We start from the raw sequence: 23,025 nt of genomic DNA, 5'->3' as shown, positions 1-23,025 counted from the left end.
ATAATTTGAACAATCTTGGTAAAGAACCACTAGATAGTGTTGCATACCAAACATGAAAGCCCTAGGCCCTGTGGTTTTTGACAAGAAGATTTTAAAATTTTTCACTATATACAAAAGTCTGCATAATCCATGTGACTCCTAGGGCGGGTCATGTGTGACCCTCAGGGAATAATTTGAATAATCTTGGTAGTGGTCCACTAGATGATGCTACATAACAAATATCAAAGTCTTCCTTTCACCACCTTTAATAGCACCTTATCTCACATTTGTCTTCTTTTTTACTTCTACATTTCCCCACCCGCTTGTTTACATTCATGTTTTCTAAATCATGTTTGAAATGCTTTAAACACTTATTTACTGTGCAACTATCTATTTTAAATCATTCTGCAATTTTTCTTCCACTACAACCATGTTCATGAAATGATAATATGGTATTTTTCACAAATCTACTCATGTCACTTTTGCAGACGAAATATGTAAACACCAGTTATTTCCCTTTTAAGATCTTCAGTGCTACTATAAATTGTTACCCTGAAAAATGATCCTACCCTTAATTGGATTTTAATTGGAAGAAATTTGCAGTCCCCTATAAATTGATAACTTGGTGGTCTTTTTGAGGACATTAATTTGGCATATGAGTGTACATTATTACTAAGGAAGGCTTTAGTTCTGAATAATGATGTTTATATTATAACATTTATTGTATCAGATGATTCAATAAATATAATCTGGCGACAGGCTATATATCTGAGATTTTACTAACCCAGAGATAAAAATAGGTATAATGTGAACAAGTTTCAAGATAACATTTGAAAAAATAATCTAAGTATTATTATTTTACATTACAGAGAAATTTCATAGGAATGCCACTGGTCAGTTGAAATCCAGTGGTATTGGTTCCAGTGAAACTCAATGCCAGTGGACTCCACTGGAATTCCAGTGGACTCCGCTAGAACTCCACTGTCAGTGGAATGCCAGTGATGATACCACTGGAATTCCAGTGGAATAACTATAAACTCATGCTTTCAGTGGAATTCCACTGGAAACCACCGGAAACCGCTGGTATTCCACTGACTTTTTTCTATAGGGTAATAATTCAAAATTAATGGATTTGATTCAAACTTAAAATTGTTGTTCAACCTCATTGTCCACATCATAATAACACAAGGTCCATAACTTTTGCCCCAATTTTTCATAAATTATGCTCTCCTTTTACTTATTAAATTATCACCTACATAATTCGACACAAGGGCCATAACTCTTGAACCAGTATTCTATTAATTACCCTGTTTTTAGTAAAGATTTCAGGTTAAAATTTTGCGCTTTCTCACTATTTCTGTTATTACCAAACTGATTTGATACTGACTTAAAATACTTGTACCACATCATCTCCCACATCATGTGACAAAAGGGCAATAAGTTCTTCCACATCATCCTCTCCATCATATGACACAAGGTCCATAAATCTGGCACAAATATTTTATGAATTATGCCCCCTTTTTACTTAGAATTTCAGTTTAATATTGAAGAATTTCACCATATCACTGTTGTTACTAAATGGATTTGATTCAAACTTAAAATGGTTGTTCTACATCATCTTCCACATCATATAACACAAGGTCCAAAACATTGGCGCCAATATATTTTGAGTTATGCCTCCCCCCCCCCCCCCCAACTTTTACTTAGAATTTCAGATTCAAGTTGTAATGCACTTTTGCTCTATCTCAGATAATACTAAATAGATTTGATTAAACTTAAATTAGTTGTTCCACATTATTAGCCACATGATATGACACACTATGCATTACTGTTTAAATATGGCAATTTTGAATTATGTCCCTTTTATACTTATTTAATGTTTTGATACACTTTACCTCTATCTCTGTTATTACATGTTCTAAGTAACAGCTCCAGGTTTTTGCAGCAGATTTAAGTCCTGGCTACTTGTATGAAAGGGCTCCAATTAATACAGATATACCCAGCCATCATATATGTTTAATATGTAGCTTAGCTATATTTATCTAAGGTCAGGGTCATAGAGTTTGCGTAGCAGATTTGTCAGCCATGTTGATTGTAGGTCAGTGTCATAATGTGCACATATAGAAAATTTGTGAGCTATGCTTATTAAAGGTCAGGGTCAAAGAGTGTGCATAGCATATTTGTCAGCCATGTTGATTATAGGCCAGTGTCATAATGTGCACATAAAACAAATTTGTCAGGTATGTTTATTATGCCCCCCTTCAAAGAAGGAGGGGTATATTGTTTAGCAGGTCGGAATGTAGACCATTCCGTTTCCGGATGATAATTCAAGAACGCTTGGGCCTAGGATCATGAAAGTTGATAGGAAGGTTGGTCATCACCAGCAGATGAATTAATTTTGAGATCTGAATGTCAAAGGTCAAGGTCACAGTGACCCTGAACAGTTAAACGGTTTCCAGATAATAACTCAAGAATGCTTGGGCCTAGGTTCATGCAAGTTGATAGGGAGGTTGGTCATGACCAGGAGATGACCCCTATTGATTTTGAGATCAGTAGGTCAAAGGTCAAAAGGTCAAGGTCACAGAGACTAGGAACAGTAAAACAGTGTCCGGGCGATAACTCAAGAACGTTTTTGCCTAGGACCAGGAAAATTGATTATTGATAGGGAGATTGATCATGACCAGCAGAAGACCCCTATTGATTTTGAGGTCATTAGGTCAAAGTTCAAGGTCACATTTGCCAGGAACAGTTAAACAGTTTCTGGACGATAACTTGAGAACGCTTGGGCCAAGGGTCATGAAAGATGATACAGAGGTTCATCATGACCAGCAGATGACCCCTATTGATTTTGAGGTCAGTAGGTCAAAGTTCAAGGTTACAGTGACTGGGAACATTTAAACCGTTTGCAGACAATTTCTTGAAAACGCTTGGGCCTAGGATAATGAAACTTGAAAGGGAGGTTGGTCATGACAAGTAGATGACCCCTATAGATTTTGAGGTCAGTAGGCCAAAGGTCAAGGTCTCATTGACCCGGAACAGTTAAACCCTTTTCGGACGATACCTTGAGAACGCTTGGGCCTAGCATCACGAAACTTAATAGGGAGGTTGATCATGACCAGCTAATGACCCCTGTTGATTTTGAGGTCAATAGGTCAAAAGTCAAGGTCACATTGAACAAGAACAGTAGAACTTTTGTTTACAGTGAGTAAATAATTTCTGTTCCTTGTGCAATTACTGAATGCATCAAGGGGGGCATTTCGTGTTCGACGAGCTCTTGTTTAAGGTCAGGGTCATACAGTGTGCATAGCAAATTTGTCAGCCGAGGTGATTCAAGGTCAGCGTCATACAATTAGGTAAAGGGTACAAAGGTAGTTTACGTGTCTATTCAGCATTATTTTTGATACCCTTGAAAATTTATAAAGACAATTCAAATTGTTCCACATGGGTTTTGTGAGTGTTAGTACACAGAGTTTTGGGTGACATGTTTTAAAATAATCACCCATTTGTACCTAAAGTGTGCAAGTTCAGCTTCTATCAACAAATTTCAGGTTTGTTTTGTATATACAGTACAACTTCTACAAAGAGGTCCTCCCTTAAGCGAAAACCTCTCTATAACAACATCATAAATTTCCGTTAGCTGAAATATTCTATCAAATTTTCCTCCTCCAGAACAACAGCCTCTACGTAACAGTCAATATTTGTATCTTCCAAAGGGTATTGCTCTACAGAGGTTGCACTGTATAGACTGGCTCCCGTCACTATGTTTGTTTTGTCATATTTCTAATATAAAAGTTTTCTTCATTACAATGGAAGTAACTCCAGCAGGTTGTTTCTATATTTATATTTTTTATTGCCCCTGGCTCCAAATATGGTTTAGTCATCGGTTAAAAAGGTTTGCAGTGTATATAAAAATAAATAAATAACCATGCAGCCAGGGAGCCAGGCTAGTGGATATTTATGAGTTTTTCCAGATTAGATAAATGGGAATTTTATTTATTCGCTGGGATTTAATTTTATGGATTGATGCAAACAAGATAATTAGCCGCCCACCACCAGAATATTTTAATTTTGTGGAAATTGAATTTCATGGTTTTGTCAAAGACAACAATGTTGGCAAAAAGCCGGTCAATATGAGAATTGACCGGGCAGGCGGTCAGTACAGGTTGAATTTCATAACTTTATCATGACATCAGGCATTCTAACTGACCAATCAGAGAGCTGCATTTTCAAGCACCTGCTAATTTCCACTTGGGTAAAACCAAGTATTTTTACAATGAACATAATATTATAGTGACTTAAGAAATAAATATCACATTTTTTAGCTGGACTATTCAAAGAATAGTAGAGCTATTGGACTCACCCATGCGTCGGCGTCCGCATCCGGATTTGGTTAAGGTTTGGTATGTAAGCTGATATCTCAGTAACCACTTGTGGGAATGGATTGAAACTTCACACACTTATTCACTGTGATAAACTGACCTACATTGCAAAGGTTCCATAACTCTATTTTCCTTTTTTACAAAATTATGCCCCTTTTTCGACTTAGAAATTCTTGGTTAAGGTTTTGTATGTAAGCTGGTATCTCAGTAACCACTTGTGGGAATGGATTGAAACTTCACACACTTATTCACTGTGATAAACTGACCTACACTGCACAGGTTCCATAACTCTATTTTGCTTTTTTACAAAATTATGCCCCTTTTCGACTTGGAAATTGTTGGTTAAGGTATTGTATGTAAGCTGGTATCTCAGTAACCACTTGTGGGAATGGATTGAAACTTCACACACTTATTCACTGTGATAAACTGACCTACATTGCACAGGCTCCATAACTCTATTTTGCTTTTTTACAAAATTATGCCCCTTTTTCGACTTAGAAATTCTTGGTTAAGGTTTTGTATGTAAGCTGGTATCTCAGTACCCACTAATGGGAATGGATTGAAACTTCACACACTTGTTCACTGTCATGATCTGATATGCACTGTGTAGGTCCCATAACTCTACTTTGCATTTTTTTTCAAAATTATGCCCCTTTTTCGACTTAGCAGTTTTGGTTAAGTTTTTGTATGTAAGCTGGTATTTCAGTATCCACCTATGGGAAAGGATTGAAACTTCACGCACTTGTTCACTTTATGAGCTGATAAGCACTGTGAAGGTTCCATAACCCTTTTTCCCATTTTTACAAAATTATGCCCCTTTTTCGACTTTCGTATTAATTCAATTGACAAGGCTGTTGAATAGTCGAGTGTTGCTGTCCTCTGACAGCTCTTGTTTAGAAATCAAATCAGATTTTTGACTTCACATGCGGAAGACCATACTACAAAGTACAAAACTTCCTACTTTCATTTAAAAATTATGTGGACGTAATACTTTGATTTTAGTTTAAAGTTTGAGATTTTACACAAGGAGTCTATAATAAAATCCGAGTATAATGTAATCATTACCCAAGTGAAATTAGTATAATTCCGCAATGTTTTGGACATGTTAAAATTATGAATACTGGTCGATTTATTACTATGGTCACTCTTTGGTGGTCAGATACTGGTTTATTCAACACTTTGAATAATGTACTTTCACAGATTAGCACAGGCTGTAATAGTAATATAAAAATAATAAAGCAATTTGAATAATACAAAATTTTGTCCATTAAAAAGTATAGTTGGTCAATACTGGTCAATTCAGTTTTGGTCCTTGGCAATGTGCTGGTCAGGCGCCATTTGACTGGTCAGTACTAATGTATTCAATGCTTTTATCTTCTTGCAGTAGCCTTTATTTTAAATTATTCAAAGATTTTATTACTATAAATTACACTCATTGAATTGGACAGTACTGGTCAATTCAAATTTTGGTCCTACTTAATATCCTTGATCGGTACATAAAGTGGTAAATACTTGTCAGTTGAATACTTTGATTGCATTACATATTTTTAAAAAATGATTTTACCATCTTCAAGCATTTAGAATAATACAGTGGGATTATTGATCATGATAGCTAATTAGTGACTAGATAAACAGGCCTGCAACTTATCTATTGTGTATTGTAAGACATGGTATCAATTAGGCAATGTGATAATTGATATGAAAACACAATTAAACCACTTCCATGAAAGGGTCCAGGTGTTCACAGCATTTTTCATTAAATTATTTATACCAGTAAAAATAATTAGATTTATCACTTGTGAATCAAACACTTACTGCTACAGTTTATTAAATACTTTCTACAAATTAAGTTCAGTTAAATTAGCAGTTTTTAGCTCGACTGTTCGAAGAATAGGCTAGCTATTCTACTTACCCTGGTGTCGGCGTCACACCTTGGTTAAAGTTTTGCATGCAAGTACAAATGGCTATCATTTCAAGGCATATAGCTTTGAAACTTATTTTTTCTATTTCTAGGTCAATTACCAACCTCACTGGGTCAAGTTCCATAACTCTGACATGTATTTTTGGCAAATTATGCCCCCTTTTGGACTTACAAAATTCTGGTTAAAGTTTTGCATGCAAGTTACTACCGGTATCTCCAAAACAAATGCAGATATTGAATTGAAACTTAGCATGTGTCTTCAGGGTTATCTGAATAGTCACTATTGACTAATTGACCAGTATTGACTAATCGACCAGCGTTGACCGGTATTGACCACTTCAGGGAGTATTGACCATCCCCGGTTTTGGGGACGGTTTTAACCGCCAAACATTGGTGCACACTGAAAAGTTACTGACTGAATAGCAAACAGTGCATACCATGATCAGCCTGCACTGGTCGCAAAGGCAGAATCACTTGCTGCCAGCAGGCTAAAGGTTAAGATAGATAGGAAGTTTTTTACTTGTTGGGATTGACTGAGCAGCGTCAATTTCTACGTTCACCAAGACAGGTCATTACAGTTAAGTTAAGATAAACAAAATTTTTAGCTATTAGCTTTGGCACTTCATTTTTAGGCGATTTGTAAATATTTCTGCTTGCAAAAAGTCTGGAATCGGCAGTTTGCAAACTTTTTGACCCGCATATATATCTAATGATACAGTAATTTCGCATATTAACACAGGCATGAACAAAAACACAGAAATTAGTACTCCTCAAATATTAATGATTTTACAGTATTTAGGATGACAGATCAAAATATTACTGGAAATGTATGACAAGATATTTTTTTCTTTGACATAATTGAGAACATTTTGCTACCCTTCTCCATGCATTATGAGTGTATTGTTACAGTCATTAAGTATGCCTATGAATGAGTAATATGTCTACAGAGACAGAGAAATATAACAGTTTTAAATCTTCAAGCTTCTTCTTATTAACGATATGTCAGTTTTCCAGCAAAGTCCCCGAGTTAATCTTTCGTATTGGAAAATAGATTAACGCCACTAAGTATGCCTTTAAGGTTTCATTTTTCCTCCGATAGATTGTAAATAGTATCCGAAAGTTTCCATGGTAATAGTAAGATTTCCTATTAGCAAGGCACACTCCTGCTATTGATTAATCCTGAATTAATACTGGTAATCCTAATACGGAATAATCTCGTTATGACATCAGCTGGAATTGACATTTTACGGAATCTGTGAGTTCTAAAATTACTTGCCATTTCTCTGATAATGGTAAGATAGATTTGTGAAAGCTTTTTTTTCTGCGATGTAAGCAGGAACTATACTATGTAACATTCTGTTAAAGGTGTATATATTCAGCTTTTTGTGATTTTTTTTTTCGAAATTTAGAAAACAGCTTTTATTATATTAGAATGACAAAATTAAAAAGATAAATCAGTGTGGTTCAGTGGGTATTAAGCAGTAGTATTCATGAAGAACACTTGTGTAGTCGGTAAATTTGGTATAAGACTACCTACTGTATTAGTTACATATATTGTGAAATCATTTATATTCTTGGGAGTCAAATTTTCGTGGATTTCGTTTAATATTCATCATTTTGAATCCATAATTTCCTATTCCCACGAAATAGCCGTTTTGTGTAAATTATGTGCCCAAGAAATTGAATGATTTCACAGTAGTTAGAAATGATTAAAATAGAAGAAATTATGCTGTTTGTTAGATTATACTCATAAAATTTCAATTTAAATAAATTATAATAATATTTATTTTATAATATTTGATATTTGCTCTAACATTTTCTGTTTAAAGTGTACATGTATCATTAAAACCACTGTTTAAAACTTACTTGGGACTAAAATGGTAAATAGGGGATATATTTTGTATGAGATATATATTATATAAAGGTTTCTTTTTTGACCACTGTAATACAATAATGTTACCTAAGGTACGCTTTTGCTCACCTGTGCACAAAGTGCTAAAAGTGAGCTTTTGTGATCACCCTGCTTCCGCCTTTGTGCGCCTTTCGTTGTCAACAATTTAACTGTTAATACTCTAGAGGTCACAATTTTAGCCCAGTCTTAATGAAACTTGGTCAGAATATTACCCTCAACAGAATCTTGGATGATTTAATAACTGGGTCCCTTGGAAAAAAATAGGTTATCAGACTTTGGAGGCCACTTTTTCAACTTGATCATCATAACTCTTTGTCAGAATGATTGGCTTTATGAGTTCTAGGTCAAGTTCAGATGGAGAACCTTAGGTCAAATTCTATGTCACTGATCATTGGAAAATTTCAAGGTCAAGGTAACAGCGGCCAGCCTTAAGAGTAAAAGTGATTTGTTTTCAGAAGAGTGCTTCTGCCAATAAGAAATATCAAACTTTATGGCATGTTTGCTGTTGGTCAATAGATCATTGTTAAGTCAAGAGTCAAGGTTGCATTGACCTTGATAAGTAAGAAATTGTTAAGGATCAGTAGCATGAAGCCTCTTAGGCTTATGGCCATTAAACTACTACATGATAGTCTATGGTCCCTAGGTGATCCTTATCTTTTTCTGGGCAATTTGGTCAAAGGTCAAGGTTACAGCATAATCGAGACATAGAGTTGCCTACCAAGTTTCCTGCAGCAAGCCATCATCATGGGGGCATTTATGTTTTACTGATGGCTCTTATAAATGAAATAAGTTTGAATGTCATACCGTATAGGGTGATGCTGTATTTTAGAAAGGAGATCCAAAAAACAATGAGACTGTTGGTAGGTCAAGATGCAGATGGATTCATAATGTAAGAGGGAAAAGACATGATGTTACAAAAAACAAACGTAATGGGAGTCATTTTTTTCTCTTCACAGGTCTGCGTAGCAGGATCATCTAAATAAACATTAAACATTCCCATTGTCTCTTAGAATCTATTACAATACATGGAAGATTCCCTAAAGCTTTAAGCATAATTCCCCATCAGTGATTAGAAATTCCAATCTCCCTGTCTTAATCCTGTAAGTGTACGATGTAGAAAGCCAGAAAATCTAATAATCCGTTGCCATCAGTTGAATAATCTAATGAAAGACGGGGATGGTACCTAAATCTTGATGTCTCTTTCTCAGGAAGAACAAGATCTAATTATGGGAAGGAATCAGTAGTCAGCAATGAGTATTGGCATTCACTTGTGTTATTTTAAAATATTTGTTTTTCCTTATTTTGGACAACAGGATATCGTATCTGTAGATTGTAAAATCAGAAATGTTAGTAAGGGAATAATTTCTACTTTTTATGCCCCCCTTCGGAGAAGGAGGGGAATATTGTTTTGCAGAGGTCGTCGGTCTGTCGATCGGTATGTAGACCAATCCATTTCCAGATGATAACTCAAGAACGCTTGGGCCTAGATTCATGAAAGTTGATAGGGCGGTTGGTCAAAACCAGCAGATGACCCCTATTGATTTTGAGATCAGTAGGTCAAAGGTCAAGGTGACCCTGAACAGTTCAACTGTTTCTGGACGATAACTCAAGAACGCTTGGGCCTAAGCTTATGAAATTTGATAGGATGGTTGGTCATGACCAGCAGTTGACCCCAATTGATTTTGAGGTCAGTAGGTCAAGATCACAGTGACCCGGAACAGTAAAACTGTTTCCAGACTATAACTTGAGAATGCTTGGGCCTATGATCACGAAACTTAATAGGGAGGTTGATCATGACCAGCATATGGCCCTTATTTATTTTGAGGTAAATAGATCAAAGGTCAAGGTCACAATGACCTTGAACATTTAAAATGTGTCTGGACCATAATTTGAGAATGCTTGGGCCTAGGATCACAAAACTTAATAGGGAGGTTTATCATGACAAGCAGATGACCCCTATTGATTTTGAGGTTAATAGGTCAAAGGTCAAGGTCACTTTGACCAAGAACAGTAGAACTTTTGTGCACAGTGACAAAATAATTTCTGTTCCTTGTGCAATTACTGGATGCATCCAGGGGGGCATTTCCTGTTCTACGAGCTCTTGTTTCACATTTTCTATATTATTTTCTGAAAAAATTCGTTTTGAGTTCATAGGGCCTTAATAATTTTTATGGGAAATATTTATAGGTTATGGTAGATTAAACCTTGCATAATTTTACCATTCTTAAATGTTGCAAGTTTTGGTCACGCGTACATATCAGATATTTCAGCACCTTGAAAATGTCATTTTGAGAGTGTTTTACCACTTAAAATTTTCATGTATGGTGCTTTTAATTGGTGGTTTTGTAAATTTTCATAATATAACACATCATAATTATTCTAATGTTTACAAGGGTTTGAAAGCCTATGCACTGTCTTAAATCATTTTTTTATTTTCCTGTATTTTCAGGCATCCACTCAGATGGAGCTAGAAGGGATACAGACACAGTTACCACGGGAACCATTCCCGGTAACCAAGACTTCACCGACAAAGCATTTACAGCAGCCTCTTTCATCCCTGTCACCGTCATCATCATCTTCGCTGGAACTCTCACCATCCTCTTCATGTAAGTGTTTGTTTTTTTTTTTGCTCACACCTGGGTCCAAGGTGATAAAGCTTGAGATTTGAGACCAGTCTCAAAACCAGCCTTGCCATTGGTTAGTTTCAAGACTGAGCACAATGTCGACCAATCAGATGTTAACAGTTTTAAGACTGGTTTTGAAACTGTTTCATAACTTTGGACCTGAACACATATGCTGAGATGAGGTGTTGTGATTAAAAAAAAGCCTAACTTTTGGTCAGTTTTTAGCTCGACTATTCATAGAATAGTGAGCTATTGCACTCGCCCATGTGTCGGCGTCCGCGTCCGCGTCCCGATTTTGGTTAAGGTTTTGTATGTAAGCTGGTATCTCAGTAACCACTTGTGGGAATGGATTGAAACTTCACACACTTATTCACTGTGACAAACTGACTTACTTTGCACAGGTTCCATAACTCTATTTTGCTTTTTTACAAAATTATGCCCCTTTTTCGACTTAGAAATTTTTGGTTAAGGTTTTGTATGTAAGCTGGTAACTCAGTAACCACTTGTGGGAATGGATTGAAACTTCACACTCTTATTCACTGTGATGAACTGATCTACATTGCACAGGTTCCATAACTCTATTTTGCTTTTTTACAAAATTATGCCCCTTTTTCGACTTAGAAATTTTTGGTTAAGGTTTTGTATGTAAGCTGATATCTCAGTACTTACTAATGGGAATGGATTGAAACTTCACATACTTGTTCACTATCATGATCTGACATGCACTAAGCAAGTCCCATAACTCTACTCTCTTTTTTTTCAAAATTATGCCCCTTTTTCGACTTAGCAGTTTTTGGTTAAATTTTTGTATGTAATCTGATATCTCAGTATCCACTAATTAGAATAAATTGAAACTTCACACACTTGTTCACTGTCATGATCTAACATGCACTGTGAAGGTCCCATAACTCTTCTTGGCATTTTTACAAAATTATGCCCCTTTGACTTAGCAGTTTTTTGTTAAGTTTTTGTATGTAAGCTGGTATCTCAGTATCCACAAATTGGAAAGGATTGAAACTTCACACTCTTGTTCACTGTCATGATATGACATGCAGTACAGAGGTTCAGTACCTCTACTTTGCATTTTACAAAATTATGCCCCTTTTTCAACTTTTGTATTCATTCAATTGACAAGGCTGTTGAATAGTCGAGCGTTGCTGTCCTCCGACAGCTCTTGTTTTGAGACCAGTCTTTAGCCCAGTGTTAAAGGTACTGTGGCATCCCATCCCCTTAATTGCAAATAATGTGTGCTGTAATTTTCATAAGCCACATCACATAGTATATCATTTTGTTCATTTTTAGTTTTGATCAATGGCTTGGACTAGTTTGACAGAGGGAATCACTTTGCAAACTTTCAACATGCATTTTGGTGCAGCAAACAGTTTACCCCAGTGTTTTCAATATATTCAGCAAAAGGACCTGTTAACTTTCTATGTCTAGATAATTTAGTTGGAAAACGTTGAAAATCTTTTCTTTAGAACAATGTCATTTTAGTAATGCAGCCCACAGCGAACACTCTGACAGATAAACAGTACAAGGCCATCATGGCAGATAGACAACATATTGTAGACAATTGTTGCTACGGTTATGGTCTTAGACCAAAATAAACAATTAAGTCCTATGAAAAAAAAAGTTGCTTTTTACTTCAGCATCCCACACATTGAGGTGGGTGGATGTAGCTCTTTCTTATGGTTTTGTTGATTTTACATTTTTGCTTTCCTGTTGTCAGGTTGTGTTTTTGAATGAAACTGTATGGAAGGTTTTTATAATACAAGCCTAAGGTTTAGAAGTATATCACCAATCCACTGAAATCTTTGGTAAACAAACAACATCTTTACCAAGAACCCACCTGTCCAATACATCTTTTACTGTACTGTCCCATACCATTGGATACTTAATGTATTCTCAAAAAATTGTCCCCCTTTAAAAAAGTGCCAAAAATAAACAATTGTTTAAAATGATGTTTAACCTAATTATGTGAAGTTTAGCACCGGACATTAGAGCAGAAGCATCAAAAATGAGACATGTAATAGTTCTTTAAGAAAAGTGAGTCTTTGAAGGCGTTGGAACTGTCCAGAGGTGTGGCCTCTTCATGCAGCCCCTTTCCAAAATTCAGAGTAAAATGACTACGGTTTTAATGATATAAATGTTATATTGAATTTTAATTTTCATGTAAAACAACTCTTTCTTTCTTTGATTTGGTGATGTTTGAATCTTTTTTTTTCCAAAACGTGTACCTAACACTTAATGAAGCCAAAAATAGCTTCCATGTAAAACTTTTTTTCGAGCTTTCATTAGTTTATGCAGTTGACTAATTGATCATTGCATAGACTTTGAGGATGTTTTACAAAACTGCAGGAGGTTAGTTCAATATCCACATCCACCCAGCCAGCAAGGTCTAGAGCAAAAGAGGTCTCAGTGCATATAACATGTATAAAGCATTAGACTACTTTCACAATATCCACATCCACCCAGCCAGCAGGGTCTAGAGCAAAAGAGGTCTCAGTGCATATAACATGTATAAAGCATTAGACTACTTTCACAATATCCACATCCACCCAGCCAGCAGGGTCTAGAGCAAAAGAGGTCTCAGTGCATATAACATGTACGAAGCATTAGACTACTTTCACAATATCCACATCCACCCAGCCAGCAGGGTCTAGAGCAAAAGAGGTCTCAGTGCATGTAACATGTACGAAGCATTAGACTACTTTCACAATATCCACATCCACCCAGCCAGCAGGGTCTAGAGCAAAAGAGGTCTCAGTGCATGTAACATGTATAAAGCATTAGACTACTTTCACTTTCATCCCTACATTATCAGTCTGTCCTTGTAATATATTACAGATTTTGTTGGTTTAAGTTTGGAGATGTCTGGTGGTGAGTCTGTCCTTGTAATATATTACAGATTTTGTTGGTTTAAGTTTGGAGATGTCTGGTGGTTTCTTAGTGTCTTTCCTAGAATGTCATAGAGTTCAATGGTTAAAGTTAAAATCTCTAGATGGTTAAACATTTTGTTTCTTCTGTATGCTTTTAGATCCTTGGACAAATCTACTCAGATCCCTACAACCCACTAAAAAAGTTGCTTTTGTATATACTATCAAAAAGGCCTTAGAGGCTGGGATATTTTGTATTACTCGTCAACATTAGTTTGTTGGTCTGTATGTTTTGGTCCATCTTTTGGTTGACTACTTGGATTCTGATCAATATCTAGGAAATGCTTTTACTTAAATTGGTTAACTTGAATAAACTTCATAGGATGAATGCGTAAGGTCAGAGTTCCATTGGCCTTCAGACTGAAAACAGTTCCCAGTCAATAATTAGGGAAACACTTCAGTCTGCAAGTTGTCAAACTTTACAGGATGGTGCTTTTCGGCGCTAGATGACCCCTGTTTTATGCGTGTCCATAGGTTGAGGTAATAGTGACCTTGAAACTGAAAACAGTTTATGATCAAAAAAGGATGAAAGCCGTTGCCTGAGACTGTCATAGTTCATAGGATGGTTGCCTGTGATAAGAAAATGAACCTTGTACATGAATGAACAGACATTGAACAATCTGACCAGAACAAGAGAGTGAGAGAAAACCCCGAGTCATTTAGATACTGGCATGTCCAGCTAACTGAGCCTTGCTCATTGCAAATAGATAGTCTAGTTCTTTAACATGCCTGATGTATAGTACCAGTTTATGCAAGGCCTTCTTTTTACTGGCATCTTTGTTGGGAGACACTCGAGAGCATCTTAGAAATTTCAAGTGCCTAGACCAGCATACGAACCCTGAACCTCTAGATTGACAGTCAAGCATGTTCCCATTAGACCACAGGGCCAACCATTTACATTTTTTCAATGTCTTGATTTAATAAGATATTTTATCTTTTAAAATCTGTTATGTTCACTTAAAAAAGTTGACTTGTTTTATTTTTAACCTTTGGGCAACTGAATGTATGCTATGTATATCTTGTTATTTTACATTCTTTTCCCTCAAGGCATGTTGTAAGTTTATGAACATCAGAATTAAAATCAAATTAAAACAGTTTTAATTGTTGATGTGGTTAGTTGAAGACACTATCCAGCTATATCAATACTGTAAAGTTTAAATGTCACATGGTGAGTGCTCAGAGGTCTTGAGGACCTAACAGTCTCAGGTAGAACTGGGAGGATGTGAGTTTGAACCCCGCCTGCTCACAAATGCACTTCTTACATGAAAGTAGTAGTGGTGATCAAAATAAGTAAAATGAAGCTAAAACAAATTAGTTTAAATTTAAATGAGATGTCACAAGTTCAAACCACTTTGTAGATTTAGATTTGGTTTATGTTAATCGGTTTTAAAGACATTCTTCTTCACCTGTGATCCAACAAATAAGAATTTATAAGATGCCATTTGGAGACTCTCGGCTGATTGTTTATAAGATGCTATTTGGAGACTGTCAGCTGTTTGTTTATAAGATGCCATTTGAAGACTGTCAGCTGATTGGCTGACTGTTTTTAAGATGCCATTTGGGGACTGTCAGCTGATTGTTTAAAAAATACCGTTTGGAGATAGCCAGCTGATTGTTTATATGATGCCATTTGGAAACTGTCAGCTAGTTGTTTATGAAATACCATTTAGAGACTGTCATCTGATTGTTTGTAAGATGACATTTTAAGACAGCCAGTAATTGTAAGATACCATTTAGAGAAAGGCAGTTGATTGTTTATAAGATGCCATTTGGAGACAGCCAGCTGATTGTTTATAAGATGCCATTTGGAGACAGCCAGCTGATTGTTTATAAGATGCCATTTGAAGACAGCCAGTAATTGTAAGATGCCATTTAGAGAAAGGCAGTTGATTGTTTATAAGATGCCATTTTGAGACAGCCAGCAGATTGTTTATAAGATGCCATTTGGAGACAGCCAGCTGAATGTTTGTATGGTGCCATTTGGAGACTGTCAGCTGATCATTTATGCCATTTAGAGACTGTCAGCTGATTGTCCATTTGGGGACTGTCAGATGATTGTTTATAAGATGCCATTAGGAGACTGCTAGCTGATTATTTATAAGATGCCGTTTGGTAATAGCTAGTTGATTGCTTATAAGATGCCATTTGGAAACTGTGAGCTGATTGTTTATAAGATGCCATCTGGAGACAGCTAGCTGATTGTTTATAAGATGCCATTTGGGGACAGCTAGCTGATTGTTTATAAGATGTCATTTGGGGAAGTCAGCTGTTTATAAGATACCATTTGGGGACTGTCAGCTGATTGTTTATAAGATGCCATTTGGGGACTGTCAGCTGATTGTTTATAAGATGCCATTTAGAGACTTTCAGCTGATTGTTAAAAAAATGCCATTTGGGGACTGTCAGCTGATTGTTTTTAAGATGCCATTTAGAGACTTTCAGCTGATTGTTTAAAAATACTATTTGGGGACTGACAGCTGATTGTTTATAAGATGCCATTGAGAGACTGTCAGCTGTTTGTTTATAAGATGCCTTTTGGAGACTGTCAGCTGATTGTTTTTAAGATGCCATTTGGGGACTGTCAGCTTATTGTTTAAAAAAATGCCATTTTGGAGATAGCCAGCTGATTGTTTATAAGATACCATTTAGTGACTGTCAGCTGTTTGTTTTTAAGATGCCATTTGGGGACTGTCAGCTTATTGTTTAAAAAAATGCCATTTTGGAGATAGCCAGCTGATTGTTTATAAGATACCATTTAGAGACTGTCAGCTGTTTGTTTTTAAGATGCCATTTGGGGACTGTCAGCTTATTGTTTAAAAAAATGCCATTTTGGAGATAGCCAGCTGATTGTTTATAAGATGCCATTTGGAAACTGTCAGCTGATTGTTTATGAAATACCATTTAGAGACTGTCATCTGATTGTTTGTAAGATGCCATTTGAAGACAGCCAGTAATTGTAAGATGCCATTTAGAGAAAGGCAGTTGATTGTTTATTAGATGCCATTTGGAAACTGTCAGCTGATTGTTTATGAAATACCATTTAGAGACTGTCATCTGATTGTTTGTAACATGCCATTTGAAGACAGGCAGTAATTGTAAGATGCCATTTAGAGAAAGGCAGTTGATTGTTAATAAGATGCCATTTGGAGACTGTCAGCTGATTGTTTTTAAGATGCCATTTGGGGACTGTCAGCTGATTGTTTTTAAGATGCCATTTGGGGGCTGTCAGCTTATTGTTTTTAAAAAATGCCATTTTGGAGATAGCCAACTTATTGTTTATAAGATGCCATTTAGAGACTGTCAGCTGTTTGTTTATAAGATGCCATTTAGAGACTGTCATCTGATTGTTTGTAAAATGCCATTTGAAGACAGCCAGTAATTGTAAGATGCCATTTAGAGAACGGCAGTTGATTGTTTATAAGATGCCATTTGGAAACAGCGAGCTGATTGTTTATAAGATGCTATTTTGAGACAGTGAGCTGATTGTTTATAAGATGCCATTTGGAGACAGCCAGCTGATTGTTTATAAGATGCCATTTGGAGACAGCCAGCTGATTGTTTATAAGATGCCATTTGGAAACTGTCAGCTGATTGTTTATGAAATACTATTTAGAGACTATTATCTGATTGTTTGTAAGATGCCATTTGAAGACAGCCAGTAATTGTAAGATGCCATTTAGAGAAAGGCAGTTGATTGTTTATAAGATGCTATTTGGAGACAGCCAACTGATGGTTTGTATGATGCCATTTGGAGACTGTCAGCTGATGATTGTTAATGCCATTTAGAGACTGTCAGCTGATTGCTAATAAGATGCCATTTGGGGACTGTCAGCTGATTGCTTATAAGATGCCATTTGGAGACTGTCAGCTGTTTCTTTATAAGATGCCATTTGGAGACTGTCAGGTATTGTTTGTAAGATACCATTTGGAGACAGCCAGTAATAATTGTAAGATGCCAATGGAAACAGCCAGCTGATTGTTTATTAGATGCCATTTGATTGTTTACTAGATGACATTGGAGACAGCCAGCTAATGGTTTGTATAATGCCATTTGGAGACTGTCAGCTGATTGTTTATAAGATACCATCTGGAGACTGTTTTCCTTGATCATCTTTAAAAGAGTTGGAGGCAAACAAGTAAGGCTATAGTGGTTGATAATCAAATATATGATTAGTACTAGCCTTATTATTTAGACATATTGGTTGATATCCTAACAAGTTTATTATGACTGGCCTTGTACTGTAAATGAAATTGATTGATAGCTTATGAAAATGGTTGATAACCTAACAGTTTTATTTTGCCTGGTCTTAAACTATAATTGAAATTGATCAGTAATCTATGACCTTACAATTTTATTATGATTGGCCTTATTTTGCAAACAAAATGGATTGATAGATAATTTATGATGTTGTTGATAACCTGAATTAGTTGATAACCTAACAATTTTATTTTGATTGGCCTTATTCTGTTGGCAGCCTTTGGTGTTCGCCATCATGAGATTATCTCGTAAGACATGGTATTCCTGGGGATTACCATAAAAGCAAAGTATTACTTATCTAAAGTTGAAACACAAACATCATTGTCATCGGCATTGTTTGGTAAGGGGATTACACTAATCCCTATTTATTGTCCCGTGAGGATTATCTTAAGTGGTACTGTCGTCATTCGTATATTGCTGTGGAGTGGTTTTACTGCCACACAGAGAATCGCTTCTTGTTTTATAATTTTGTGAGTATGTAAAAAACGTCAGATAGGGACAGATTTATTACCTTATAACCGTCTTCAATAAAGCGATATGATCTTTTGAGCGCCTGTTATTAGGAACATGTATTTTCTACATTCTGAACAATGTTTTTAACGCTGACACTGTCTTGCTTGCAGATTATTATTATTATTATTATCATTACTGTTTTCATTAATGTTACAGTTATTTTCCCTTTTTAACCTCCAAGGGTTGGCAAAAGACGAAGAAATCTGTAAGTTTGAATATACTGATTATAATCATTGGAAATATCAGTAATGATGTGGCTTCTGTTGGTACAAACTGATTGCGATACTAAACTTTGAGGGCATTGACCTGTCGGGGGCTGGTCAGTGGAAGGTGTGCAATATATGTGCTGCTGCGATTATTATTGTTGTGATAACAAGGTCGCGAGACTCGCAAATGATTTTGTCAACACACCCATATAAGTGTGTTTAAGCTTGCAAGATTGCACAAGCTTGCAGTCTTGTTATGATTGCGCAAGCTTGCAATCTTATTATGATTGTGCAAACTTGCAAGGTCGCAATTAAGATTGCTAGGGTTCAAATCGCAAGCATGCGCAACCTTACAAGCTTGCAAGATCTTAACTAGGTTGCAGGAAGCATTAGTTTGCGCAAGCTTAAATTATGGTTGCGATGGTTCCAATCGCAATCTTGCTGCATGCTTGTTAAGATCGCAACTGCAATCTTGCTGCGACCTTAATGCAAGCTTAATTAAGCTCGCCATTTTGGTTTGGGTGATGTCTGCATGTCCATCTGCCCGAACCTGTCAAGTATTTGCTTTTAAGTCATGAAACATAGGATTGTTAATTTCAGCAAATGAAGTTGTGTGCAAGGGGTTTTGTTTGGGATTTTATTTCATAAGACCAGAGTTATGGTCCTTGACAGTCAAAAAAATATACCGAAAGGGCCTAAATGTTTGTGTCTTATGAATCTCTTTCAGTTTCTTTTATCTTGTATTTCTTGATTATGTTAAATTGTATCCATACTTCTCCTCCTCTCTGGACTTAAACCACAACCTATGGTAATGTTTTAGTCTTGCATTGCCAACAAGTAGCGTATAACTGTATATATAGTGACAAGAAGTTGGGGTACCAGTGTCCTATGGACACACATCTATTTCCATTTATATAAGGAATGTTTGAGTACTTGTCAAAAATCTGGGCAATAGTAATACTTTTATCTGATGAATTTTTCTTTCATAGATTCCTCTACAGAAAGTGTTTAATAAAATTTTGTCACTGCACCTTTCAATTAGCAGAATCTGAACTTCGTATAATTACAGAAACGTCTTTAATATGTGCAAATTGGTTAAATACTTGTCTGAAATAGCAGGAACAAAATCGTTAAGGTTTAGGAGTATATCATCAAAACACAGAAATATTTGATAAACAAACAACATCTTTACCAATATTTTACCTGACCATTACGTTCTGCCGTACTGTTTCGTGCGACGGATACTTAAAATATTCTGAAAAAGTTGTCCCAATTGAAAATGAATGCCATTTGTAAAGAAATAACAATAAACAATTGCTGAAAACTGCTTTCCACCTAGTAGTGTGAAATTTCAACACTTGTACACTATTGCAAATGCATCAAAATGAACATTTGTAACAGTTCTTTGAAAATGGTGAGTTTTTAAAGGAATTTGACTGTCCGGAAGTGTGACCCCTTTATGCAGTCCTTTTCCGGAATTCAATGTTTATATAAGTATACTGACACTTGTTTCATAGAGTAATATACATGTTTTATATGCTGTTCAATTATCATGTGAAACAACTCTTTCTTTCTATGACTTGGTGTTGTTTGATTTTTTTTTCTCAAAATGTAATGCTAAATGCTAATGCAAGTCGTCAAGGGGGATTTTTTTTCAGGCAAACTTTCAAAATAAGAGAAATTGTAAAATGTTTTGCTGCAATGAAATGGAAACAATTTTGTATAAGGATAGCCTTATAGATTTTAGTATTACTAAATGATGGCATGATTTACGTATGATGTTTACGATTTTAATCCTTCCAATACATTTCCCACCCCTCTTAATCTAGATTAAAGGACATATAGGCATGGAATTATCCCTATCTCTTAACTAAATATTTACATTTGAGATTATCTGATCAAGGATTAATCCCCCAGTGCATTGTGTATATGATTAACTCTTCATCTCTAATAAAAATTGCACCAAAGTGTGACTGTGTTGCACTAAATTATGGAGAGAAAATAAATATGGAAAATGTTTGGTTGTTTTGATAGATTATCTCCCCTTCAATATTGCAATAACTTTTAATACTTACCGACTTGATATTTTTTAAAAAGAATCTAAATTTCTGTTTTTCTTAACAATTACTTTACATATTTCAGTAAATTGCCTGAAATCTATGTTTTGAAAAGAAAAGGGACATAATTATATAAAATCTGAATTGCTTTAGGGGATACCTCCTACGAACAACTACAGACTACTATTTGGGTAAAGTGGTTGAAGATTGTATCTAATGGAATATTGACAGTGCTATAAATAGGTCTCAGTGATGAATAATGTGCTGAAATAATAAGATTTATCAGATTTAAACTCATGAAAATATTAAACTGTTCATTAACTATACTTAATGCATTTTTAAGTTTGCAAAAAAAAAAGAATTTAAAACCCAGATTAATATGATAAATTCACCTATCAACATGTCTTCACTGCCCCCCCCCCCCCCAATTCCTTGGCATTATAAGGGAATGTACCCCCCCCCCCCCCCACCCCCACCCCCACCCCACACGCACACACCTCGGCATTTTAAGGGAATGTACCCCCCCTCCCCACATACACACACACAACTCGGCATTATAAGGAAATGTATGATGGAGCAAATCACTGATATAATAGTCAAATGCTAGACATACAGATCTTTAAGAAATTAGTTTATTGTCATACTGTTAAAACACAATTTACCTAAAATAATGGATAGGTGCAAATTCCATTTCTCATGTAGTACGTGTATTAACTTTCATTCTGAATTTCTTAAGGCAATACTTTTATTGAAAATCATTTAAACTTTTTATAGCATTTGTTCGGATTTATTAAATCTGGCAGGATCTACTACAACATTTGTTAAGGATTATACTAACAATTTCTGTAATGCCAAATTAAATTTATTTTGTGTATTTTATAACGATGCAAAAGTTTAATTCTCATTTAAACTGCACCCGATGATTGTATTTAATACGATTCTGTACACTGGATCATTTTTGCGTCAATTTTATTAACTCACCTGAACCACAGGTTAGTGTAGGCAGATGCTTCAGTGTCCAGTGTCTTTGGTCAACATTCTTGCTTTTAAAATATCATCTCATTTTCAACGTGCTGGTCAGAATTACACCAAACTTTGTCTGTAGCATCATGACAAGGTCCTCTCTTAATTTTATTCAATTGGGGCACTCAGCTCCTTTCAGAGACGACTAGAGGTAAAAAAAGAAATGCCTTTTAACAACTTCTCATTATTCACTTAAATGGACTTCATCAAGCTTGGTCTGTAGAATCATTGTAAGGTCCTCTCCAAATTTTATTAATCCCCCTCCAGAAGTGGTGGGGGGGTTATAGGAACGGTCTCCGGCTTTTTGTCCATCCATAACAATAGTGTCCGCTCCATATAACTTAAACCCCTTAAAGGATTTTCATGAAACTTGGATCAAATGATCACCTCATCAAGACGATGTGCAGAACTCATGAGTCAGCCATGTGAGCTTAAGGTCAAGGTCACAAGTCAAGGTCAAAGGTTGGAACCTTCCATTTTGTGTCTGGCGCTCTGTTGAAACTTGGGCGAAATGATCACCTCATCAAGATGATATCATGTGCAGAACTCATGAATCAGCCATGTTGGCTCAAGGTCAAGGTCACAACTCGAGGTCAAAGGTTTTAGCCTTCCATTTTGTGTCCCGGCCGCCCCTGCGAAATGAAATGTTACTGTTCATGAACAGTGCAAGCATAATTCATGAATGGAGTTCATGAACACTTCATGAATTGTTCGTGAAGATAAAATGGCACAAATTCTTGAAACATTCTTAAATACTGTGTTCATGAAAAGTGAAAGATGACTTCAAGAACTTATGTACATGAACAGTACATGAACTATTCACTTCATGAATAGTTCTTGATATTTTGTTGAACATGAATAGTTCATGAACTTCTTGCTATGTTTTTATTGTGCCATTTTTTCTTCACGAACTAGCAGTGAACCATTCATGAACATGATTCTTCATTAGTTCATGAACTACCTGTCATGAGTAGTGCATGAAAGGTTCAAGAAAATAACATCATGATTGTTCCTTTAACCTTATATCATGGACAATTCAAGAAGTCTGTGTGATTCTTTAGTAGTTCAAGAACACATTTTAAGGACAGTTCATGTCCAAAAATTCATGAAAACAAATCAAGAACTGTTGAAGGTTAGTTCATGAACAGTTCTTTAATGGTTTGAAGTGTTCATGATTTCAAGAACTGCATTTTGCAGGGGCGCTCTGTATCTCCTAA

The 23,025-nt window shown here is 35.8% G+C and overlaps 1 protein-coding gene across 2 annotated transcripts in view; it reads left to right on the top strand.

Annotated features, from left to right (window-relative positions):
• Positions 1-23,025, top strand: part of LOC123540504 (uncharacterized) — an 86,874-nt gene that overhangs the window by 7,653 nt on the left and 56,196 nt on the right. For both annotated transcript variants that reach the window (XM_045325587.2, XM_045325588.2), the window contains exon 2: positions 10,641-10,797. In XM_045325587.2, the coding sequence (XP_045181522.2) occupies positions 10,641-10,797 (157 nt within the window). The remainder of the gene's footprint in view (positions 1-10,640; positions 10,798-23,025) is intronic.

Source organism: Mercenaria mercenaria, chromosome 16, assembly GCF_021730395.1.
Source record: "Mercenaria mercenaria strain notata chromosome 16, MADL_Memer_1, whole genome shotgun sequence".
NCBI classification, from domain to species: domain Eukaryota; kingdom Metazoa; phylum Mollusca; class Bivalvia; order Venerida; family Veneridae; genus Mercenaria; species Mercenaria mercenaria.
This window is presented reverse-complemented; position numbering and strand designations above follow the sequence as displayed.